At 36.5% G+C, this 25,744-nt stretch overlaps 1 protein-coding gene across 1 annotated transcript in view; it reads right to left on the reverse strand.

Moving 5' to 3' along the window:
* The window catches only part of VWC2L (von Willebrand factor C domain containing 2 like), a 148,139-nt gene that overhangs the window by 105,735 nt on the left and 16,660 nt on the right, over positions 1-25,744 (reverse strand). The window contains exon 3 of the mRNA XM_045855022.1: positions 17,330-17,459. Within this exon, the coding sequence (XP_045710978.1) occupies positions 17,330-17,459 (130 nt within the window). The remainder of the gene's footprint in view (positions 1-17,329; positions 17,460-25,744) is intronic.

A 25,744-nucleotide genomic window follows, 5' to 3' on the forward strand; every position in this document is an offset into this window, starting at 1 on the left:
TAGCTCAAAATAAATAACCAACATAAATGTAAAATAAAAAAAAAACATTTCTAGAAGAAAAGAGCAGGAAAATCATTTTGACCTTAGGTTGGGCCAAGATTTCTTAGTTTCAACACCAAAGCATGATTCATAAAAGAAAACATTAATAAATTGAACTTCATCATAATTAAAAACTTTTGTTCTTCAAATGACATTTTAAGAAGACGAAAAGATAGCCACACTTGGAGAAAATATTTACAAAGTATATTTCTTATAAAGAACTCTCTCCAAAGTTAATGATACTAAAACAAACATCCCAATAAAAAACGGGCAAATGATTTGAATAGACATTTTTCTAAAGAAGATATACAGATGGAAAATTAGCATATGGAATGCTACTCAACATTAGTATTCATTAGGAAAATGTAATTTAACACCACAATAAAATAATTATACACTTCTATTAGAACAGCTAAAATTAAATAGGACTGATTATCCCACAAACTGGTGAGGATATAGAGGAACTGCCACTATTAGGCATTTTTTGAGAATTTGAAATAATACAGCCACTTGGAAATTGTTGGCATTAAAAAAATAATGATATACACCTATCATGTGATCTAGAATACACCCACCATATGATCTAGTATTCTACTTCTAGTCATTTTCACTAGAAAATATAGCATATATCCATACAAAGACTGGGCAAAAATGTTTAAAGTAGCTTTAACTGGAAGCAACTCAATGCTCATCAACCAGTGAATGGATGAATTATACTGCCCAGGGGAGCACTATTCAGCAGTGAAAAAGGAATGAACTCTTGATACATGCTACAACATGGATGAATTTTTAAATAATCGTGCTGAATGAAAGAACAGAAGCAAAAGAGAGTATGTGTTGAATAATTCCATTTACACAAAGATCTAAGAAATGCAAAGTCAGGTAGAATTGCAGGAGGCAGAACAAAGGCTGCCTAGGATGAGATGGATGCAGAGAAGAGCAGAAGGAAGAATTACAAAGGGACAGAAGGGAATTTTTGAAAATGATAGATTAGGAGCAATGTTTTAACTATAGTGATGGTTTTTACAGGTATACATATGTCAAAACATCAAATTGTACCCTTTAAAAATGCAGAGCTAATTTAGTGTTGATGAGACCTCAATATAACGGTTTAAAAAATTAAGTATTCTTAAGTATAATTATGCCTTAGAGAATGTTAACAGTTACTATCACTTAAGTCCACAGAGAATAATTCACTTGAAACCATCACTTCTTCATAGTAGAGCAGTGAACAGGAATATGACAGATGAACCGATAATACTTATGTTCATCTCGCATTGCTTTTCCTTTATCACTATGCCTTGTCAAGTGACTTTTGCTGCTCTTAGAAATCAGTTGAAACTAGCCTTCAGAGATCGTGGCTTTGGTCTTAAGAAATATCTTTGGGTCTAACCATTTGACAGCTTAACCAGAGTATCATCTGCCTGGTAGTTCCCACCTCTATTGCTGCTTCTAGGCCCTGGGAACTTGCCTTTGCCCCACCGGATTTTGCCACTCCTAGATCCTCTCCAGCCTAAGGGGTCTGCTCTGACACTGGGGCATTTTGCAATTCAACACTTCTTTCTGGATTTGTCGTACTTCTTATCCTGGTATAATATGACCTCAGTTGCCTTTGACTGGTGATTATTTCAGCTTTTACTATACGCCTCCCAACACACACACTTATCTTTCATTTGAAAGAGAACAGACTCCCTCACAGACACCTGAGAACAGCATACGTGGTTCTCCCACCTTGAGCATTCGAATCTCCTGGAAGGCTCATGAAGACACAGAATGCTGGGTCCCAGTCCCAGAATTTCTGCTTTTGTTGGTTGGGGATGGGTTCCGAATTTTGCATTTCTAACTAGTTCCCTGATGATGAAGATATTGCTGGCATGGGGCTGCATGGGAAACTACTGGTTAAACACTAATGGCATTAACATTTGGGAGAGCAGACTTCAAATCCTAGCTGTGTATCTGAGGGTGATTTATTAAGTTTAATCTCAGTTTCTTCCCCTGAAAACTGTCAATTATTGTTTCCTCTTTATAGGAATATTGTAAAGGTTAAATATATTAATATCTTCAAAGCACACAGAACATATGAGGACTTAATAAATGAAACCTGGTGTTATTCTTAGTAGTTGATTATCATTAATAGACCAGTTATTTGGAAAATATAAGAAGGAAACTATCTCTCTCAGAATGTGTGCTGTCAGCAGAAATCCCTTTCCGTTCCAATTTCCCAGCATTCATTGTTCCCTTACTCTCTTACTCCCACTACCATCACCTGTTCCAGGTGTGCTCTCTTTCTGTGGTCCAGGACCTTCCTACTGTCTCCCTTTAGCCCGAGTTTACTCTTCCCCTTATTTAAACCAATTGGACCTATATTCGATGACCTATTCATCTGATAAGCCCCCACAAAACATGTAACTTTATTGGTGTCACATAATACCTCGTGTCCTAGCTATTGTTCTCAAATTTTTGGTGACATCAATTATGAAGCTTAAAGATTTGAAAGTCATCATGAGCATGAAAATCTGTATAAATGTGTGTACGTGGACACGTGTGTTGACAGGCTAGAAGGAGCACTGTGTGTGATGGGATGACGAGGTTTTCAGCATACCTCCGAGGATGTGGTAGAGGAGGCTGATTACCTCTCTCAGCTCTGGGACCGGACTGCTGCCTTTGTTGGGGGTTTAAACAGAATCCAATTAAGTTTTTGTTTTTTCTTTACCATCAACCTGCAGGAATTCTGGCTTGAAAGGCTCCCATGCTCTCCTCTGCCCTGCAGCTTTCCTCCTGTATTGCTTTTCTTGGTCATTAACTCCATTCTTTTTTAAAATTTATTTTTATTTAAGTGTAGCTGGTATACACTCTTGTCTTGATTAGTTTCAGGTGCACAATATAGTGATTCAACATTTTTATACCTTATAGTGTGGTCACCCCACTAATTGTAGCTGGCATCTGGCGCCATGTAAATATCACGATATTGTTGCCTCTATTCCCCTGCCCCTTTGAACTTATTCCCTCTCCCACTCCCTCTGGTAACCATCCCTTTGGTCTCCGTTTTTCATCTGTTTTTATTTTGTTTTGCTTTTAGATTCCACATGTAAGTGAAACTGTATGCTATTTGCCTTTCTCTTGCCTGATTTATTTCACTAAAGAAATGATCAAATCAAAGCAGGCCGGACTAAGGATGCACACACCACGAACCCCACACCTTAAACACAAGACATCAGCCCCTAGTGCGGTATGTGTTGTTCCCGTATGAAAAGACTCGGATACAACACTGCCGACTATATTGTTATTTAACGATGCTGGAAACCAACTGGGCTTAGCCCTGCAGAAGGCAGGTGTGTTGCTTTATGGGCCCTTCTGCGGAACACATAAAAGTGAGGATGAGAGGAAGGGAGGACTCGGTGTTATGCACCCTGACAAGCAGCAGCATTTATGGCTGCTCCATGCCATCCCTCTGTACACACGGAAGCTCATGGAAGCAAAGTAAGTGTGTACGCAGGAACTTCACATTTCCTTTTTCTCAGTCGAAAGGTATCCAACCGTAAACATGTTCAAAAGGCGGTTTCACATTTCTGATGGATTGATCTGAGGCAGCTCCGAGCTACATTAAATATCAGAGGTGTGACTGCGAGAGCCTCCTGCCTCTGCTGCAGCGATCCTTGGAGAGTTCCCTCATGGCTGTGTGCCGGAAAAAATACCGCTGAGCAAGTTTCCTTTCCCCCTGTTTTATGCCGTATTTCCGATCTCTTTCTCAGTGGCATCGTTTGACTTCTGGAATTAAACATTATCCTCTGCAATCAGTTTTTTTTTCTCCCTCTGCCCCATGATCAAGTCTCATTTTCACCAGTTGATATCATCAAACTCTGACAGATCACATATTCAGTCAATGCTCGTGGCTTCTTTAAATCTGAAAAGTCCAATCCCTATTTTTGAATAAAATATATCATTAAGAATAATACTGGCTAAAGTGTGACATTAATTTTGCACTAAAGTGACCCATTACATTACATGGTTAAATCAGTTCTTAAGAAACAGAAGCTTTAAGAGTCCATGGCAAGATTATGAAGCAGTAAAACATCAAGCTGGACTCGGTTACCCCTGGCAATCAGCCCCTCGCTTCTAAACCACCTTGACACACCTTCCATCAGCATAGGTACCACTAATCTTAGTGGCAAACTACAATTAAGAAAGAAACCTAACGAGCATCCCCTTCCCATCGCACAATGCATCCTAGACTCTCCACATGACAGTTCTTCTCTATGAAATAGAAGAATAGGACTTTTCAAGAGAAAATTTAACATAACTCAAAGAATCAAATTTCTTATTTAACTTTTTCTCTCCCAAAGAAAGATTATGGATGTTTGCTCATTCATTCATTTATTCAATAATGGATCTTTACACCTTGAATGCACTATAGGTTGTGGGGATACAACAGTACACAAAACAAGACAAAAGTCCTTGCCTGTATGGGGCTTATGTGTTTGTGCAGAGGGGAGACGAGCAACTAAATGTGTAACATCTGTGTTATTCAGGTGGCCTTGGGGGTGATGGAGAATGAAAAACCAGGGAATAGGGATGGAAAGTGGCAGTTTTGGGTGTTACCTCATGACTCATAGGACCATACAGGGATCAGAGTCCGGGGCCTGAGTTCCTAGGCTCCTGGTGGGTCTGAGATGAAGCAGGGAAAAATCAGTCCTAAGTATTTCAAGTCCAACAGTGAGGGTGAGGCTGTGGCTGTTGGCTGAGGAGGTATTAGGATGTCTTCAGGAACACTCAGAGTTCTGGCTCCTTTCTTTACCAGTGGTGTGGGGGGTATAGGACCAAGAGGTTCTGTCTTATCTGGCCGAGCAAGGTGGACATGAATCAGTAGGGGTAGGAGGTGAGGGAGTGGGACACAGCCTGCTCTGAACCTCTGTTTCTGAAAAGCCTGCAGCTCTGCATGGCAAGGCTGATGTGAGGTGGAGAGAGGACCACTTCCTCACGTCTGCATCAGAAAGGAGATTTGGATGAAGCAAGACTCTGAGACTTAATCTGTGCCTTCATCATCAGCAGTAACCCATTAATGTTTGGGTGCCTCTGAGCATTAACGTGGTTGTCTGAGCAGGTGAGGAAGAGCTTGGGGGTCAGTATAGACTGGTGGCTCCGCACTTCTGTGGCTCCCCCACGCCAAGACTTAAGCCTCTTTTAGAGAGATGAGATTACATCTCGGGGTGTACAAATCCTGGCCAGATTGAATGCCTTGGCTTCCCAGTCAGCCCTCACCCGACTTAGTTACTTCTAGAATCCAATCCAGCTCCCAAGGGACTTGCTCATGACACCAATTGCCCTGCTCCTTCCACCTGCAGTTCACAGAGCTGTTTTATGAGAGATTACTGAATACATTCCTAAAAGTCAGCAATATTCTATAGAAACGTAATTGAAGAGAGGCTCAAGAGTAACAGAGAAGAATAGAAATGCATGGTCGGTTCTGGGAGGTGTGGTCAATACTTTGCTAAACTACTAGTTTTAAGTCAGGTTGCCTTGAGGCTATATGAACATTTAGGAAAAGATAGTACGTGTGTGCTCATTTCTGCTCCTCTGGTCTTTCGGTCACCCTGTGGGGGTGATACACTGAACATGAAAGCACTACACGACACTTGAAGGGCTGAGTGCAACTTCCTAACGCGTCTGTTCCCAGAGGGGTAAGTGTGTGCTTTGTGGGAGGATGGGACTCGACATTCAGAACGCTTCTGTAGGGGAAATAGAGGCCCCAGGCTTCTCCTGTACGCGGGAGAGGGAACAGAAAAAGCTCACACATTTGCACGTGCTGGTTTTCTTTCATTTTCTGAAGGACCAGGTAGTCCTGGTACTTGGAAAACAGATGTAGTTAGCAGGAAATGAATATGGCATTAATTTTCATTGTGCCAACATGGTACAATAATGTTCTTGAAATCTAATTTGCTGATGAATGAAGAGGGAATCCTGATGGTTTAAGACAACATAAATATCAATATTTTCTTTCATACTTTGAAGGAACCTCTATGAAAGCAAGAGGAAATTATTGTTTGTGGCTCATTAAAATAGCTATCTATAATTACTCTGTTTTGATGTCTACTTTATACAGATATGATAATTCTGACCTTTGGTTATGGAGTCAGTGAAACGCAGACTTTGAAACTGCCTTTCCTAGGATACGCTTTCATCATGAATTATTTTCGGGGACTGTGTAGCAAATGAATCTGTGCAGTTGTCAGAAATGTTTTCCTCTTCAGTGTATTTGTTTTCAGTGTCTGTGTTTCACTTGTTACTAATTGTCTGCCTTTGAGGAGGTGAGGAAATATTAAATTAAGGTGCGAGACTTGCACCCAATCTTCAGACTTCAAAGGCTGATTTTGTGCAATAGCTTCATGAAAATATAAATGGTTTTACTTAACTGCATATTTTAGCGATTCTCCTAATAGGCACATAAAATGGGCAATGAGGTTTGTCCAAAGGTTTTATTAAAAAATCTCAAGTTAAGGAGCTAGAAGTCAAGTGGTAGAATTGTTAGTTGGTTAATTAATTTATAGGGTATAAATTGTAACACGGAATTATAATGCGATTTCTAATAAGTAACACATCCTTGATTATTTGGTTATTAAATTATAAAATAGAACATTTTACATAATCTTTTAAATGAATTTTTCTATTTTCTCTTTTAAATCGCAAGGCCAGTACAAGTCTGTTGTAGGACATTTAGAAAATATGAGCTAGCAAAGGGAAGAAAGTAAAAGAGTGAAGTACCATTAACATTTTTAAGTATCTTCTTCCTGTTGTTTTCTACACATATGATATATATACCTTTTTAACAAGAATCACATCATATAAATTGCCTTCTGACCTACAAGTTTATTTTATTTTTACTGATTTATTTTTTAAATCAGTTTTTATATTTAATTAATTAACTAATTTTTGATTTTAGAGAGAGGGAAAGGAAGGGGGAAGGAGAGAGAGAGAAACATCAGTGCAAAAGATCGATCAGTTGCCTTCCATATCACCTGGGACCAAACCCACAACTCAGGCAAATACCCTGACTGGGAATTGAACTGGCAATCTTTTGGTTTGGGGATGATGCCCAACCAACTGAGCCACACTGCCTGGGGCACTACTAATTCATTTTAATAATTATACTCTGAAAATGTATTTTTGGAGGGTGTTCTTAATTTTTTTCTATAATATTACTTGCCATGTTTTCTTAGTAGTCAATTCATGTAGATATTCTGTAGTTTTTCTTAAGAAATTACCTTATTGTTGAATATTTAGGTATTAGGTTTTCTAAGTTTTTGCTGTGGTAAACAACTGTCTACACACATATTTATATATTTACCTAATTGTTTCTTTTTGATCAACTTCTAGAAGTGACATTGTTGGATCAGAGGTCTGCGCACTTTAATGGCCCTTCTTCAGAGAGAACACATCAGTTTATATTTTCGCCCGTAGTGCCTGAGATTGCCAGCTCTATCTTACCTTTACCGAGTAGACATTGACTTCTTTTAGTTTGTGAAGAAACTTATGGATAAAGTTATGTTACCTAATTTGCATTTTAATTTTTCCTTTCATAAAGTCTTTATTGACTTTTATGTTTAGGAAGTCCATCCTTATTCTGAGAATAAATTGATGTTCACATTATTTAAAAAATTTCTTTGTGATTTCAATGTTTAGATTTGGATCTTTAATCCACCTGAAATTCATTTTTATACAATGGGTAAGGCAGAAATGTAATTTCACTTTTATAATGATTAACTTTTAAAGTGTATTTTTAGAATAATACTGTCTGTCATCAGATACTTGGAAGTCACTTTAATTGTGTATTAAATTATAATACAAATGTTGGTACTTTGTAATTTTTTCTATAAATCTAATTATTTTTGTTTCAGTATCATACTAAAGTATTATATATTTATATATTTTTATATATCTGGTAGATTAAATTTCTCAATCTTACCAAGTACATTTCTTTCCATTCATGCACTTAAATTTTCCAATTTTTGTCAACTTACAAAAAATTATATCACTTGTGAAAATTTGATAGGATTTCCATGTAATTTATCACTAGATAAATAGCAACCTAACAAATTTCAGTTTTCACATTTGAAAATCTTGTATGTCTTATTTGTTATCTTAAAAATAGATCTTAGTAAGTTTTTGTAATTTTTAAATGGTAAACATATATCCACCAAACATTAATATTTATTTATTTTTCTTTATAAAGTAGTGAACTGCCCTGGCCAGTGTGACTCAGTTGGTTGGAGCATCGTCCTACACACTGAAGGGTTGCAGGTTCAATTCCCCATCAGGGCACATACCTAGGTTGCAGGTTCTGGAGGTAACCAATCAATGTCTCTCTCTCACATCAGTGTTTTTCTTTTCTCTCTCTCTCCTAGATAAAATGTCCTAGGTGAGGACAAAAAAACAATTTTAAAAAAGTAGCCAACTATCTGTTGATGCTAAGTAGATTTCTATTACACAATTTTGAGCAATGTGCAATTAAAGTTTACAAATATAACATGAGATGAAGAAATAAAAGGAAGGTAAATGAAAGCTAATGCAATAAAATGTTTCACTGGTTATTTTAAAAAATAAGTTAGTTCTTTCTATCAACTAACAGCACACTTAAAATTTTAAATCTATAGTTATTTATATAAATTCTCTGATCATATTTCATTAATCAGAAAATCAGAGGTACAGCATACAAAATGAGTAACATTGCTCACTTGCCATTTCACACATCTGTAAATAGAAGCGTTATTGCTGAGGTAAAAGGTACATAAACTTTGAATTTGACATATATTGTCAAACTTTTTCCAGGAGGGGCTTTACCAATTTATACATGCACCAGCAATATGAAAGATTGCCTGTTTTATTAAATTTTATTAATTTTTTTAATCTGTAAGTAAAAACTGGTATCAATTTTTATTTTTACTTATTTGTTTTATTGTTGTTCAATTATAGTTATCTCAATTTTTCTCCTGTTGCTCTCCTTTGAGCAAGTTTTCATATGTTTTGGGAACTTTTTGTTTTATTTCTTCTGTAAAGACTTTTGAAGAGAGAGTAATGGGGGGAAATGGGGACAACTGTAATTGAACAACAATGAAAAATAGAGTTGTTGGTTAGTTTCCTTCTAAATTTCTAAGAGCTCTGTATAGATGTAAGAGATTAAACCTTTGGGATATAAGATTAATTTTTTCACTCAGTTTTTAATTTTTTTTACAGTGATGTTTAATTTTGTTTGCTATGTAGGGATTTTTGTCTGTTTTTAAAATCTAGCCAGTTCAGCCCACACTTTACTATATAATAGGTGCACTGAGACAAAGAAATATGGCCCAAATGAAAGAACAGATAAAAACTCCAGAAAAAGAACTAAGAGATGAGGAGATAGACAACCTATCTGATGCAGTGTTTAAAACACTGGTAATCAGGATGCTCACAGAATTGATTGAGCTCGGTTGCAAAATGAAGGAAGAAATGAAGGCTACACAAAGTGAAATAAAGAAAAGTATGTAGGGAATCAACAGTGAAGGGAAGGAAATGGGACTCAAATCAAAGATTTGGGACAAAAGGAAGAAATAAACATTCAACCAAAACAGAATGAAAAAACAAGAACGCAAAAAAAATGAAGAGAGGCTTAGGAACCTCTGGGGCAACTTCAAATGCTCCAATATCCAAATCTTAGGGGTGCCAGAAAGAGAGGAAGAGCAAGAAATGGAAAACTTATTTGAAAAAATAATGAAGGAAAACTTCCCCAATCTGGCTAAGGAAATAGTTGTCCAGGAAGCCTGGAGAGTCCCAAAGAAATTGGACCAAAGGAGGAACACACCAAGACACATCACAATTAAGTTACCCAAGATTAAAGATAAGGAAAGAATCTTAAAAGCAGCAAGAGGAGAGAGTTACCTACAAAGGAGTTCCCATAAGACTATCAGCTGATTTCTCAAAGGAAACTTTACAGGCAAAAAGGGACTAGAAAGAAGTATTCCAAATCATGAAAGGCAAGGACTTATATCCAAGATTACTCTATCCAGCAAAGCTATCATTTAGAATGGATGGGCAGATAAAGTGCTTCCCAGATAAGGTCAAGTTAAAGGAGTTCATCATCACCAAGCCCTTATTATATGAAATGTTAAAGGGACTTATCCAAGAAATAGAAGATCAAAACCTAAGAACAGTAAAATGACAACAAACTCACAACGATCAACAACTGAACCTAAAAAAATGAAAATAAAAACTAAGCAAACTACTAGAACAAGAACAGAATCACAGAAATGGAGATCACATGGAGGGTTTCCAGTGGGGATTGTGAGGGGGAGAATAGGGGGAAAATGTACAAGGAATAAGACGTATAATAGGTAAGCACAAAATAGACAGGGGGTGGTTAAGAACAGTATAGGAAACAGAGAAGCCAAAGAACTTATATGTACAACCCATGGACATGAACTAAGGAAGTAAAAATGCTGGAGGATGGGGGAGTGCAGGGAGTAGGGGGATAAAGGAGAGAGAAACACTGGAACTGTAGTAGGATATACTATTTTAAGTAAATAAAATATACTGAAAAAGAAGAGGAAGAGACACCAGAGACTCTCTCCATACATGCACAGAGAGAAGGTCATGTGAGGACACAGCAAGAAAGTGGCTGCCAGTCAGCCAGCAAGAGTGCCCTTCACCAGAAACTGAATCTGCCGGCACCTCCGTCTTGGACTTCCAGCCTCCAGAAATGTGAGAAAATAAGTGTTGTCTAAGCCACCCAGCCAGTGGTATTTTGCTAGGGCAGCCCAAGCAGACTGATACAGATGGAAACTTTTCCAAAGGGGCTCTTAGGTACTGGTGATTTTTTTATCATGTACATAAGTTTTTATGATATTTGAATGGAAATTATTGTAATATTAGGCTTTAAGATAATTAGCAGTTACAAACGTGGCATTAAAGACACAGGGAGAATAGATGATTTTACCAGATAATTGACTACTATGCCTTGGAGTGATAAGAGGAGGAGGCAGATACCACATTGAAGGCAACTTGAACAATTAGTTAGCCATTATGAAACTGAGATGCTTAGAATGTGCTAAATCAAAGCCAGTGAGTTTTAAAGTGCTTACTCTGTAATAGCATCTTGTAAGCTGAACATAGAGAAAGTGAGACTTCTTTATAATTTATTCTATTGTCCAGCTTAATGACATAAAATCAGAATTTTTGTTTTCCACATATGAGGTGGGACCAAAAACACCTGGAATTTACTTATAAAAAGTATGTATTTCTTCTTATGTATTTATTTTTTAATATATTTTACTGATTATGCTAAAAATCTATCTACTTCAGGATTACAAAATCAGATTATCTGGGGTATCTTCTTGTACCATTTTGGAAAATAGTTTATATTTAAATCTGTCTTTAATTGATTTTTTTAATGAAGTGTGAGATAAGGTAGGAAATTTAAGTTATTTTTCAGACAACTTATCCTGTTTGTCTTATACAAATTATTTTTCTGCCATTGATTTAAAGTACAATTTTTTTCTGTGATGTACCAAATTTGCCTGTTGTTAGGTCCGTTTATGAACTTTCTATTATATTCTGTTAATATCTCTGTACAATCTATTGATGCCGCAATTTTATTTTAATAACATATATACACATACATATACATAAGAAGATATGTACATTCATTTTATACCCTATCTTTACAGTAGTTTTATTCTATTGTCTAGTGTTTTCTGAGCATTCAACCCTGTCATATGACAATATAACAGTTTCATCTTCTTCTTCTTCTTCTTTTTTAAAGATTTTATTTATTTATTTTTAGAGAGGGAAGGGAGGGAGATAGAGAGAGAGAAACATCAGTGTGTGGTTGCTGGGGGTCATGGCCTGCAACCCAGGCATGTATCCTGACTGGGAATCAAACCTGCGACACTTTGATCCGCAGACTGTGCTCAATCCACTGAGCTATGCCAGCCGGGGCTTTATCTTCTTCTTTTCATTGTTTTCTCCTCTCCTTTTTTTCTAATTACATTAGCTAGTTTATACCTACTGTCTGTCTGAAATTTTAAATAGTGGGCATCCTGGTCTCTTTGTGACTTTATTGAGAATGCATCAAAGTTTACCTTAAACATTATATTCTCTTTTTGGCCTGAAGGAGATGTATTTTATTGTACAAAAATTATTCACTTTGTCTTATTTGATTAAGAGATTTTTGTCAAGAGTTTTTGCCTAATGTCTTCATGTATATATAGAAATAATATGTTCTTTGTCTTCAATTTAGTAGTAGAATAAATTATATTTAGATAGTTCCTAATTTAAAGCTATTTTTGTACCTTCCTCTTGGTCAGGATAAATAACTATTTTAACCCACTGCTATATTCTGTTTGCTAATACAAATGTACAAACCTTTCCTACAATCCATGAAACTGTGATATTTTTTCATAACTTTTATACCAACACTCATGAGATGAAACCCTGACTTGAGATGATGTGAGATTCTATATTTACTCTATAGTATAATTATCCTATATTTTGTTGCAGAAATGTTCATGTGATTGATTGAAGAATGCTGCACTAGACCCATTGACTATGTAATACTTTATATGATGTAAGAACTGCATACTCTCCGTAAAACCCACACCCTGATGGCTTTAGTTTAGGGAGTTCGTATTTTAATTGTTCTTCATTATACTCTCTGCCCTTAATGTTTTTGCTAATTTGAGGTATCATCAGTCTCAAATTATTATCAGTATGATATTGTTATCTCTTCAATTTCTATCTTCTTGATCCCTTGTGAGGTGAAGCCAATTGTTATGTATTTATGAATTTTCTTTATATGCCCTTTGCTCATTTCCTCCCTCCCTGTGGAATTCTTTTTCTCTTATTTCAAGGAACAATTCGTATATTATGGACGTTAACAATTGTACGTGTCAAACATTTTCTCCCAAGGACCTCTAGGAGGCACTAGATGCCGCTAAGTTGGCGTTCTCTCTCTGACTGGTGCACTGCCCACCCCTTTGTGGTCTTCTTTCCATTTGCCCTTCTGGCTGGTCTGTTTCCTGCTTTATTTGGTTCACTACCAAACTAGAAGAGAGTACGGATATGGAATTAAATATTTAAACAGGGCTTATGACAACTTGAGTTTAGTTAGAAAGGATATGAAAATGCCTCACTTCATGTGTATAGAGGTTTTTCTCAGTGTTTCCTGACTATTCCAATTTTTCATGAAGTGACTTTTCCTTCAGAACCATGAAAACTGACTATATATGCCTGCAAAAACATAGAGCTCACTGACACACTGGCTGATGAAACGTGAAAAAAATGCAGTTAGTCATTTAGATGCCCTAATGATCATATATTTCACTAGTCAAAGGTATGATAAGTTACCAAATATTTGAAATATTTATGAGACTCTACAATGTAGAATGTTTGCTTCAGGCAGATGCTGTGCTAACCTATTTTCTCATGTCATTAAAACAACAACAATAATAACAATAACAAAACCCCATAAAGAGTAATCATTAATTCACATGGAAAGTGTTAGGGCCAAAAGACAGGTCAAAGTAATACCATTGTGGTATTTCTAAAAACAGTCTGGAAATGTCATATCATTCAGGAGGCATTTGAATTACTAGCTCTTGCAGATACACAGAAGAGGGTGAAGCAAATGCTTAATAATATTTTTAAAAACAATAAATTCCTATAGTAACCTCCCAATTCTCCCCAAATAAATAATTGCCGTCCTCTTGCTTCTCCTGGTTTGTGTGTGCCCAGCCACTCTCATCTTTCCTTACTGTGTCTGTTTTATTCAGACTACATTGAGAGTCTTTATTTGGTGCTAAACTAACTTAAGTTTAATGGAGTATAGTTTATGGCTTGGCTATATTCACTGATAACCATTGAAAATCTTGCTTGAGGTAAGCATTGAGACCAGGAAATTAAAAATGTTCATTCCTTCCTCTTTTTTTAACATACTTAGAGAAAAAATTTAGAAGTATATGACTTGAAATGTATTCTTAATATTATACTATGGATAATAAAGGTGAGCTATCTTTGTTTAGCTAGGGAGCGTATTACCTTATACTTTATAATATTTAAAAAAATACTTGTATCTAAAGATAATCATCACATTTGCATTTGCATCTACTTTTTTTTCCCCCGGAAAACTACACATGTCATTATACTTCTTTGCTTTGTTTGCTCTTAAATAATCTGAGAAGAAAGATTTTGATATTAGTTGAATATTGAGATTTAATGTTAGGCATGGTAGATTCTATTGCTTTAAACTTTTATTTTATATCTTTAATGCCTCTTGCTCTTGGTAAATTATAATTCAGGAAGGCAAGACAATCTTAGTATGCAAAAGGAAAGTATTTGCCAGCCAAGATAATCAGCATTTATGAGAACTGAAAATTTTCAATATTTATGAAGATTTTTAAAATGTAGAAACTGTTAGAGGACTGTTTACAAATTAAGATCTAGTCCCTCTACCTGGAACCCACAGAGTAGATTTTTACCTTATTTGAAAATATAAGAATATAGTGGCATACTTTGAAAATAGTTTACATTATAATGGGCAAATTAATCTTGTCACCCAGAATGAGGCAGGCTTATCATGGGCTGGAAATTTAGGAAATTGCTCTAGTTATGTCTTGTCACAATAAACGTGCATTTCCCCCACCTTTTCTATACACAGGTCATCTGTTTCTGCTCACTGGGTTTGGCATCCAATGAGGCAAGTAAGGCTTGGGCTCAGTCTGTTGCCTCAATAAACATCCTGGTAACACTGGCGGTAGTAAGGACTCTCTAGCGGTCCTTAACATGTTCTTTTCTGACAGTGCTTATGCTCTACTTTTGAGCACAAGTGACTAATTGCCGGTATATAATATTAAAAAATAATGTCGTAATGTTATAGTACCATAAGAGTTAGTATTCCTCCTCATTTTAATTTAGGTTCACATCTCTTATAGAAAAAAAATTCTTTGGAAAGGGTGAAAGGGTACAGAGGTGGTAATTTTGCAGTGCTTCATGAACAAAAATTTGGTAAAATTTACTAATACCTCTTGTTCTATCAACATACAGTGTCTAGCACAAATAATGCCCCTTTTTAAATTATAAAATCATTAAGCATGTAATTCTGTGACATAAAATGTCACACTCAAGAACACCATGTGACATTTTAGGCGAAATGTTCAAATTAAAACTATAAATTATTACAATCATATTATTACTCTACCAAGCACACTGAAGCAGATATTACTTCTGCTGGACTCTGTATGTTCTTCAGGAATACCAATGGGTCACTAATTAACTAACTAATTAATCAAACAATGAAGCCCATTCATTATATGTTGTTGTACAAAGAGGGATTCATTTGAAGATAGATTCCTACTTTGGCACATGATGGAGAGAAATAGGATAATCTTGGGAGATATCAAATTAAGCATGACTAGCTTGTAGTGGCTGATTTAACATTTGACACAGAAATTAACTCTGGATATATTGTAGGCTTTGGTGTGAGGTAGCGAGGATGATGTGGCAGGCGTGTGTAAACCTCTATGATAAATATATGGTCTTGAATGCTTTAAATCTGTGAGTATCCTGAGTATGCCCAGACAAGAGTTTTTAACCGTGAGCATAAATTTGTTTTCCCTAAATGTGAAACAAAGCCAACCAGGGCCGCTTAGGGAAGAGAAGATCCTCAAGGACCTATTTAGACAGTTGCTTCTAGGAAAAAAAAAAAATAACAGTCTTCAGTCAAAGACGTGTCAATCCTAATTTTCAAGATTGATTAGGCAGCTAATTTTTTCTTCCTTCTGTCCTTGGAGAAAATGAAAAATAACAGGTCCCCTTCCACTTTAGACTAACCATTCATATACTTCATGACAGTTAGGTTTCCCTTGAGTCTTCTCTTCTCCAGGACAAATTATGCTAACTCCTTCAGTCTGGCCTCATAGGTCCTATTCTTCAACCACTAAATCATCCTTTGGTTCCCCTTATATCTTTTCCAGTTTCTCCAAAATCGTTTTAAAAATGTAAAGTCTTAAATTTCACTTCTTTGTTTATATTAGTTAGGTTAGAACTTTGAGTGGATATTTATGTCCCTATGCTAAGTCAGAGTGATGGCCAGCATGGCCCAGGTCAGTGTGGGGGGGGGGCAAGAAAAGGAGGAGCCAGGGGGGCAGACTAATATTCCCCTCCGTGGGTTTATGTAATCAGAAAGACTAAAACCTGTGCTGGGAAAAATGTCATAGGGTTCATTAGAAGTCCTTTGGGAAGGCACCAAACTGTAAAATTATTAAAACAATCCGAGCTGCTTTTGAGTTTTCTTTAACTAAATAACCTGATACCCCTCTTCACTAATTGTAGTTCTGCAAGTAAAAGATTAGTATGTGAACTAACATCATGCCAAATTTAGGGGCCCCAAAAATGGAATAGATGAAGATGAGCAGTACTCACTCAAAAAAGGGCACAGGGATTTAGCATGAGAGTGACCTCAGCTTAATTAAGAGCTAGAACCACTTTTTCAAGCAGATATTAATGCAAAGAGGGGTCATCGGTAGAGTGTTATCTAGCAAAGCTTCATTTCCTGGTAGTATATGACCCATAGGAAGAGTATAACATTGGCTTTGTTGATATGCTGTTCTGGATTTGTGGCATCCCATTGTCTTTGCTGCAGCCTCACCTTGACTTTGGCATACTGTAGTCATTTCTACCCCTTTGTTCCATGAGAGCCAAAGAGAAGGCCATAATCTTATAAAACAAATTCCTCTCTTTGGCAAAATTATTATGAGAGCAAGATTCCACTGTAAGAACCTAGAATAAAAGTCCTAAACTTTCTAGTCTTTCTTACTTCAACTCAAGTGTGTTAATAATTCAATTTTGTATTTATTTGATAACTTTCAACCTAAAGTCATATCTATGCCAGAAGCAAAATACCTGGTATTGATCCTCTTGATTCTGGGTTGTGCACTAGAAATGATGTGAACTGCCTCATAGCCTCCACAACAGAGGAATTCAGTCAATATGAAAAGATGGTACTTATTCTTTCCAATATACTTCTTATAAATCAACAATAAATAATAGGCATTGAACAAAGTGAACTTACAAGAGATTTAGTACCCCATTGGAAAGATCCATGATTCACCCATTGCTGGTTTATTTTCACTTTAGGGTGGGGTAAAAATATAAATGGGCCATGCCCATTTTGAAAAACCACAGGCTCTCGTACTGAATGGTGTGCAGTGGTGAAATAGTTGTACTTTGCACTAACCCCTCTTTGAAAGCTAATGCAATATGGTCTTACCATTTTTGCAGACGGGACAACACTGTTCTGGTTCATAGACTGGGTTGACACACTCAGGAACTGCGCAGTCTGCTACAACACAGTGAACTTCATTGCTGGGCTCACAGCGACACCATTCACATGGAGAGGGCTAGGAACAAATCTAAAATTAGCCCCTTTTCTCCTATAACTCAATGCTTGCACATTCATATGCTGTCAGAAGACAAAACATTAGTGTTTATATTGGCTTTACTGTATGAACTCCATTTACCATGTGTAGGATCATTCCTCCCCAAAAGAAGGCAACCTTGGCATTCAAGCGGCGGTAGGTTGCCCTGTGTGGCTCAGGTTGCCACGAGCAACTGGGCCCTCACATATGACTTCCCCTGTCTGCGTTCCTACTTTCCAAACAAATTTTTGGACAACTAATATGTCACCTCCTGGGTCAGTTTCCAGATGTGCTGATGGCTCTGCTTTCCTCTGGTAAAGAGGAACAAGCCTGGAACATAGGAAATAAGTTTGTACCATTTGCCATTTTTCTTCCTAAGAAAATTACTGAGAAGCAAGAAAATGGTAAGTGGACATTCTTACCCTTTGTATGAACTCTTTCTTTTTCAAGCTAACCTAGACTTTAAATGGCATGTTTTCAATATGAATTTTAGAGGAGATTGCATTTGGCATCCAGACATCCAGGTACTGCCTCTTGAAAGCTTTTGGGAATATCTTGCATCTTGCCTGCTTGCTTTTATGAATAATTGAACATCCATTGACTTAAAAAGTCACTCTTTAAAAGTCAAAGACTCTGAAAATAGAACTGAAAAGTAATTTAAAGGAAAAAATAAATTGAATGTAAATTGTGACTGAAAAAGAAAAAAGAAAGGAATCAGAAAGCAATTTTTGCCTTCCAAGTACTTACCAACCAAGAGTGAGTTTGGGATTTTGTTTCCCTTTCGTAACTGCCTACACCACAAATAATTGCAAGCAGTGGCCAGTCTGTAACTTTTACATTCTTTACAGGTCCTAGCCCTCCTTTTCCATGAAACAGAGGTTTAGAATTCTGGAGTGACAACCTGGAGGTCTAGGACGTTACACAGGTCTATACTTCTCAAATCAAGCCATTTGTTTCCAGAAAATTCTGCCTTGCTCCCTTTTGGATTGTGTTAGTGAAGGCCCTCTGCCTTTGTCTTAGTGGCTACTCTCCATAACCACTGTCAGCTCTTGTTTCTTCATAAATCTGAAAATTTGGATAATATCAGTGCTCCTGGACTCAGGAACCCTGTGGGGGTGGAAGTCTTTCAACTAATTATTTTTAATTTTATATTTGGTCTCTGCTTGAAGAATGGTAATCTAGCTTTCAATTAATTACTTTACTTTCAAATTTGGTAGGAACAAGAGAAGTAGCCATAGAATCTGTGGGAAAAAGTATTGCTATTTTTTTTAACATGGCTAATGAGTCTGTTGTAGGGTAGAGTTAAGCTCTTACCATGTGACGATTTGTGTTAAGTATTGCAGAATTTATTGTATTGTGCCAAGCGCAGGGATTTTCCTAAAGCTCCTCTACTAAATAATCTCAGTACATGAAGGGAAAGCTTTGATACCACAAGCACATTATTTGACAGAGGGAATGTTTAATGAGGAAGCCTTGTGACAGATGGAAATTCTTGCTGCTATACTGTTCCATTGTGGCATCTTACATCCCCAAGAAAAACTGCCAGGAGGTGTCCTGTTTCCTTGGTTAAGAACAAAGCAGTAGTTTGCACAGCCTTCTAAAAGTATAGCTAGGACTTGGCCTGCATTCCTGCTAATATGAGAGAAAAATCAGCCGCTGTTATCACGGCTTCCACACCCTGCCCTTGCACAGCTGTGACCATTTTTTCTGGCTGGTTCCCTTCTTGCTGAAGGGGTCGGGGTGGGCTGATCTGGGCAATTCCAATGGACTGATTCTGGCATTAAAAATCCCAAAGGCCCCCCTAAATGTTCCCATGCAAAATGTGGACCTCAAAGTAATTGTGGTCTTTGAGAAAGATCTGTTGGGCAATTAGATCCCTAGCACAGACTGATGAAGAATATTATCCCAATTCCAATGTTTTTGAACATTATTAACTACTGGGTAATTATACTGTTTGAAGGAAGATTTGTTATTTCTCCATCTTACAGCTGAGGATATAGGCTGAGAGAGGTCTGGTGGCTTCTCCAGGCACCACAGGCAGGCAGTAAGGGGCAGAGACAGGATTCCCATCTCAGTGGCCTAACCGCGATACTGCACTGCCACATAATAGCAAGAATCGCTAGTCTGTGCGCTCCCATCTGAGTGTTTTATTTTTCAGCAATTTGTACACTTCTTCACACAGGCAAGCTCCTCAGGAACAGCCATTAACAACTAAATAATTGCTTTACAGAGGATGGATATTTCTTGCTAAGAAGGAGATTTCACTAACTAGGGTAATAAGTGCATAGATTATTATGGAGCCAGAGATTTTTGACCTTCTGCTAATGTGAGTTGGTAGAAAATTGTAGTAGGCTGAAGTTAGGTTGCATGAGGCAAATGTTCCAGGAACCTGGCCTGTTCAAGCCTTGGAACCTGGCAGCTACATGTGGGCATATCTGGGAAAAGCAGTGACCAATCCTGGTCCAGTAAAGACCGGGGAGCATCTGACAGAAGTCAGTGGAGGCTGGATGCGTGTGTACTGGTATCCCTAGAAATACTCTGAGTAAGAACTAAGGCTGCAAGGCTTCCTGGGAAAAGTACGTCTGTTTATATTTTTATGCCTATTTGAATAAACAGAAACATAAATTAGAAAAATAAAAATGTCACTGCAGCCATGGGCTTTATTCATACACCATATTCCCATGTCCCTTCCTGGCCCACAATCTCTTGTTTGAAACATGTTATTTCTTCTTTTCATTCATTTTTTTCCAAACAATGTCTCTGTCTCCATCTATTTCTTTTCATTTTAAGCCTCTGTGTGCCTCTCTCCTTCCCCTTTTACAGTCCATCTATTTAACCCACTGGTCTCCCATTACAGCCCCTTCTGTCTCTTGCCATCCCCTTTCATAAGCTCACCAGTTTGAACACCATTGTTTCCCTGCCCCGTGTGACTTCCCTCACTGCCCTCATTTTCCCTGCACCTGTGAAAACACATTCCTTAAATGTTGAGAAGATTCCTAGGAGTGGACAGGGTGCTACTTTGACATTAGGTTCAGAGTTTAAAAATCCTTTCCGCCAAACAGTGTAAAATGCTGGAAGGTTTGGTGCTTTGAATTAATCTTTACATCTTAAGCATTGAGTTGCTTACAGATTTCCTCTTATCAGGCTCTTCAGTATGAAAACTGTAGATTAGATCTGAAAATGTCCCTGTAAACCTAAGATTAAGCAGTAAGATTCTCCTTAGAGGAACAGAGGACACTGAAATAAGTACTTGGGAAAAAAAATCACTCTGACGCTTTTTGTAGAGGAACCTGTGAATTATGTCTAGTACATGGCTCTAGTCAGCTGGAGATTTGGTAAGATGATTAAATGACACCATCCTAAAATTTTATACTTGGAAAGTCTTTTTCTAAGAAATGTCAAAGAATATTTTAGTTTTTTGAAAGCTTTGGAAAATAAAGTAACATTCACTATATATATATATACCTTTACATAAATCTTGATTGAAATCAGGTTTAGAGGTTAAATTAATTTGTTACTATATGTACTCAATGATTGAGCACATGTCTCTTACAAATCCCTACCACTCCCACTTAGTGTTTTGAATATCTAATGTGGGACCCTGTTTAAGCAGAAACTTTGCATTTTATCTGTAGCTCCTGCTATCACTGAATACATTTGTATGGCAAATCCAAATGTTGTCCCAGCTGCCCCCAAATTCCAAAGGGAGATTTTCCTGCTCTATATGAGTAAAAGGAGAATCTTTCTTAAATATTGGTTTAGGTGACTAGAATCCAAATTTTCTTCCTTAGTATTAGAAGGGAAACACAGCAATTCATTTCATTTTCAAACTGGTTAACTTCTAAAGACCTTAAAGCTGAAATCCCAATGTCCCTGTCCGTGATTTTTGAAGATTTTTGGAGAATTGGAGGAGAGCTACCAGAATCATGGAAACAAAAGAATGCTCTGTGATGTTGTGAAATAAGAAGAGTAGAATGAAAACCAGTAACTTAATTACTGAATAACTGATTAACTCCTGAAAAATTGTCAAATATGTTTTAGTGAGATTTGGAAGCTAACAGTCAACACAGGATTATTAGAACATGTTATGATAGATTGGCTATATGTAATTTTCCAAATGTTTATAGAAATGCACATTTATTTGGTATTCTGTATCCATACCTGGGGAAAGCCTGGATGTTTCATCCCTACGTCAATATTTCTGCGGTAACTGCTGTTGGCATTGCTCATAGAGTGTCCAGGAGGAAGTAGTAACAGTGTAAGATTCATTAGATAAATTCAAACCTCCCAATGGCAAGGGTCATATTAGCGTTCAGTTTACTCTTTTAATTGGTGAAGTTTAAGATAACAATATTCATACAAGTTTAGGAACCATAATTAGAAAAAATAGAACAAATGTTTCACTTACTGGGCTTTATTTGGGTGGTTGTGGTGTCGTGGTTAAAAGGAAGTTCTTGATAACCATAATACTTTACTTACTAGCTGGAAATCTTGGGGAAATTGCATGACCTTTCTATGCTTTAGTTTCTTAATCTATACAATTAGAATAACAGTATTACCACCTTCACAGAGTTATCGTGAAGCACATAGAAATATGTAAGGAATATTATAACCATCATCATTATTGCATACTTAGTGATGGCTTTCTAAAAAAAATTCAAAAAGTATAAAACTGGAACCCTAAGACTGTTTAAAAGAATAAATAAGTTATTTCTCTTGTTCAGAGTGTAACCTGATTGCAGATAAAGTTTGTGAAGAAGTTTTATAAGACTCAGCTTGGTGGGAGGGGATTTATGAACTAATAGAATTTGTCATGATAGAAACACACTAAAAATTATTAGAGGCCCCTATATAAAGAATAATTGTGAATGGTTGAAATGACCATTAAAATTCAGTCAGAAAAAGAAAAGCAACAAACCTATTTTACTTTCCTGAAGCCTCATCACTTAGATGTCAGCTCAGATGCCCGCTCTCTGGGGAGGTCTGCCTGATGATCCTTCCGTCATCTCCTTCCGTCATGGTGTCCACTCAGAGCCCTAGTCGGTTCATGAAATTATCTTATAATTTGTTTCCACTCTATTCTCATCTGCTTTCTCTAGGGATTATAAACTTCTTCTATGGTATGTTGGTCATTGCTATATTCTCAGCACCAAGAAGATATCTTAGCACATGATAGTCAAAAAATTATTAACATATGCATAATCATTTATGCAGGGTTTATGTTTTCTTACTTGTGAAGCCACACCTCTGGGCAGCTTCATCTGTGTTCAAGGGCACATTAGGGGAACAGGTTTCTGACTAGGAGACAGGAAATGACTATTTCAGTTTCACTATTATGGCAATGAACATAAACTCACTCTCTAAAGGTAATTTGAAATTCATAATATCTATTGTGTGGATCACAAGGTAAGTCAATCTTCAAGCACTCCATTGACTAGACTATCTAGCACATGATTGCAGACTTTTACTGCACTAGAAAATGCCATGATAACTAAATTTAGGGCAAGGATACAGTGGAATTGCTAGAGAGTCTGACAAAAGCTAGTCTTATTTTATAATGTGTGTCAAATTTAATGGTTGCTTATGAATATTATTTCAGTATATTATTTTAGGAAAAAGCCCTGATTTTAAACATGTCCCCTTTCCTAAAGGACAGGTTAATGTACAAAGCCTAACAAAACACATTCTGAATATTCTGAGAAACAAAACTTAATTTCTAGAAAGCCTTCTGTGAATAGGAGGGGAGACACCCAAAACACTGGAATTATCTTCCAGAGGGCAGGCTCCTTATAATACAGGCTTATGCCACTAAATGAGCATTCTAGAAACTTATCTGTATCATTGTACCAGCTGGCATTGTTGTGAGAGGTTGTGTCCAGCTTCAGTAAATTTTTTTTGAAGACTCTTTCAACGTGTTTGCCCATTTCATGATGGGTGCTTTATGAGCATACTCTCCCACTCCATGCTGAATGTTCCACAGTTTTTGGCCAAAACATGGCATGACCCCCATGCCCCATCCTCCCTATTCACCTGATCTTGCCCTCAACAACTTTTGTTTCCCCAAATGAAAAAAGTCCTCAAAAAGGAAATATTTTTCCTATGTGGAAGAGGTGAAACAAAACAAAACAAAACAAAAACAGCAAAAGGACTAAAAGTCATCAAATTAAAATTAACAAGTTCAAAAACTGTTTTTGAGCAGTGGAAAAAAGTCTTGATAGGCATATTATATCAAATGAAGAGTACTTTGAAGGTGAATGAAGATGTAAACATGTAAACATAAATATATAACATTTTATATGTAAATTCAAGGTTTTTTGGTTCCCCCCTCACAGTGTTGAAGTCTGGAGGGAGGAAGACCTGAACGGACAGGACATATTTTAAGTGCCAAGTTAGCACACTATTGGTTTCAATGACTCTTCTTCTCACCATACGATACTATATTTTGGATGTCATGTGCTCTATTTCTTTGATAATTGACAAAAATTATCAAAAAGAAGATAGCTCTGATTGCGTTTGCAAAAGCTCCCCTTAAACAACTCTAAAATCTGATTCCTACCAAGGAAAATATACTGCTTTAAGAAGCACTCTTCTTTTAGAGATAATTTATGGCATAAATTTCATCACTTTATGAAACAAATCTCATTACTTTCAAACTGTATGAGAAATTTGGAAGACACTATTTCAAAGTTGCTGATGCCTGTCAGGAATCTCACTGTTCACTTCATTAAAATATACATTAAATTATAGAGTACAAGGGTATTTAGCATCCACTGCCACTCTTGTAGCCAGTGATTTGCATGCGAGTGGTGTCACCCAATAATCAATGCATCCAATGGGCTTTAACCAGAATTCACCATCATGTGAAAGAAGACCCATCACATTACTGATTAAGATGCTCCTTAGTGTCCTATGTCTAATGGGATTGTGGTGACCTCTTCAGTGATCTGCCCTATTGATTGGGGTATACTTCAAATACTGAGGTTGTAAGTCATCAGATTATGAACACAGAGCTGGAACTTCTTTAATAATTTTAATATTGCAGAAGCAAATACAAAATCAGATATATGATTTTTTTATAACCATCTCAGCTGGTCAGCAAATGTATATGCTGGTTATCATTTGAGTAACAAGTTAAGTAGTGGTTATTCTGACTTTTTCTGGGAAGATTTTTTGGTAATACATTCTGGAATATTATTTTTAGGTGTCTGTTAAAAAGCACTTCATGTTTGTTATAAATACAAACATTTTGCCAAGTGATTGTAAAAAGTGCACACAGCTTTGCCTATGTAGATATGATAAATTAGGTAAGTAATAAACCAAAATTCAGAAATAAAATAAATTTTTAACATTATTTATTCAGCATATTTATTAGGTGTATATTATATATGTGATAATGTATATAAGGTAAACCAAGATGAACAACATATCTAGCTTGCCCTCAATAAATGACAATCTAAAAGACAATAATGAAATGGAGATAGCTATAAAAATAATTTTTAATGTTTTAAAACAAATGATTTTTTAATAAAAATAATTGATGGTGCTTTATAATGGAAGACAGGATTATTGGAGTTAATCTTTCTATTTTTGTCTGCAATTACTCCAAGCTAATGTAAAACTTAAGAATATTGCAAAACAGTTGATAAAATGCCCAATATAAAATGATTAATTACAAAGTATAAAAAAAGTCCCCTTGTTCTTAAAAATTCTTCATTATAGTTGTAACACAACACTGACATTATATTAATGGCCTATTTTGTTTTCCTAGCAGTGTTTTTCTGAAAAATGTATTTATAAACTTTGACATATTTTTATGGGCAGAAAACTCTATAATTATATACTGATTATTCTGATAAACTGATGGCCTATTTAACCAATTTTTTTCTGAATATTTTCAAGGAGTCTCATGACAATAAAATGCAGCTCTTTCTGAAATATGAAGAATAGCATACAGAAAACATAGATAAGGAGAATGTAGGCAAACCTATCTTTCTTTAGTTACAATCACATGCATTTTTTAAAGTAGGCAAGTACACTTATCAAGGAAACATCAGTTTGCATTTAACAGGGAAAAAGTGATGTTTTTTTAGTCTCTAGGATCTTAGGAGAACCCAATAGAATAGACAAAGGCTAAAGGATTCAAGATAAAGATGTGTATAAAGTATCACACCTATGTTTATGAAATAACTTAGAAAAGCAGCAGCCCTTCCAGCCCTTCGTCCTTCACTGATAAGCTGGATTGACAGTTGACTTTGAGGACAATGAAC

Source organism: Phyllostomus hastatus, unplaced genomic scaffold, assembly GCF_019186645.2.
Source record: "Phyllostomus hastatus isolate PE091 unplaced genomic scaffold, TTU_PhHast_1.1 phas_contig_137, whole genome shotgun sequence".
Lineage (NCBI taxonomy): Eukaryota > Metazoa > Chordata > Mammalia > Chiroptera > Phyllostomidae > Phyllostomus > Phyllostomus hastatus.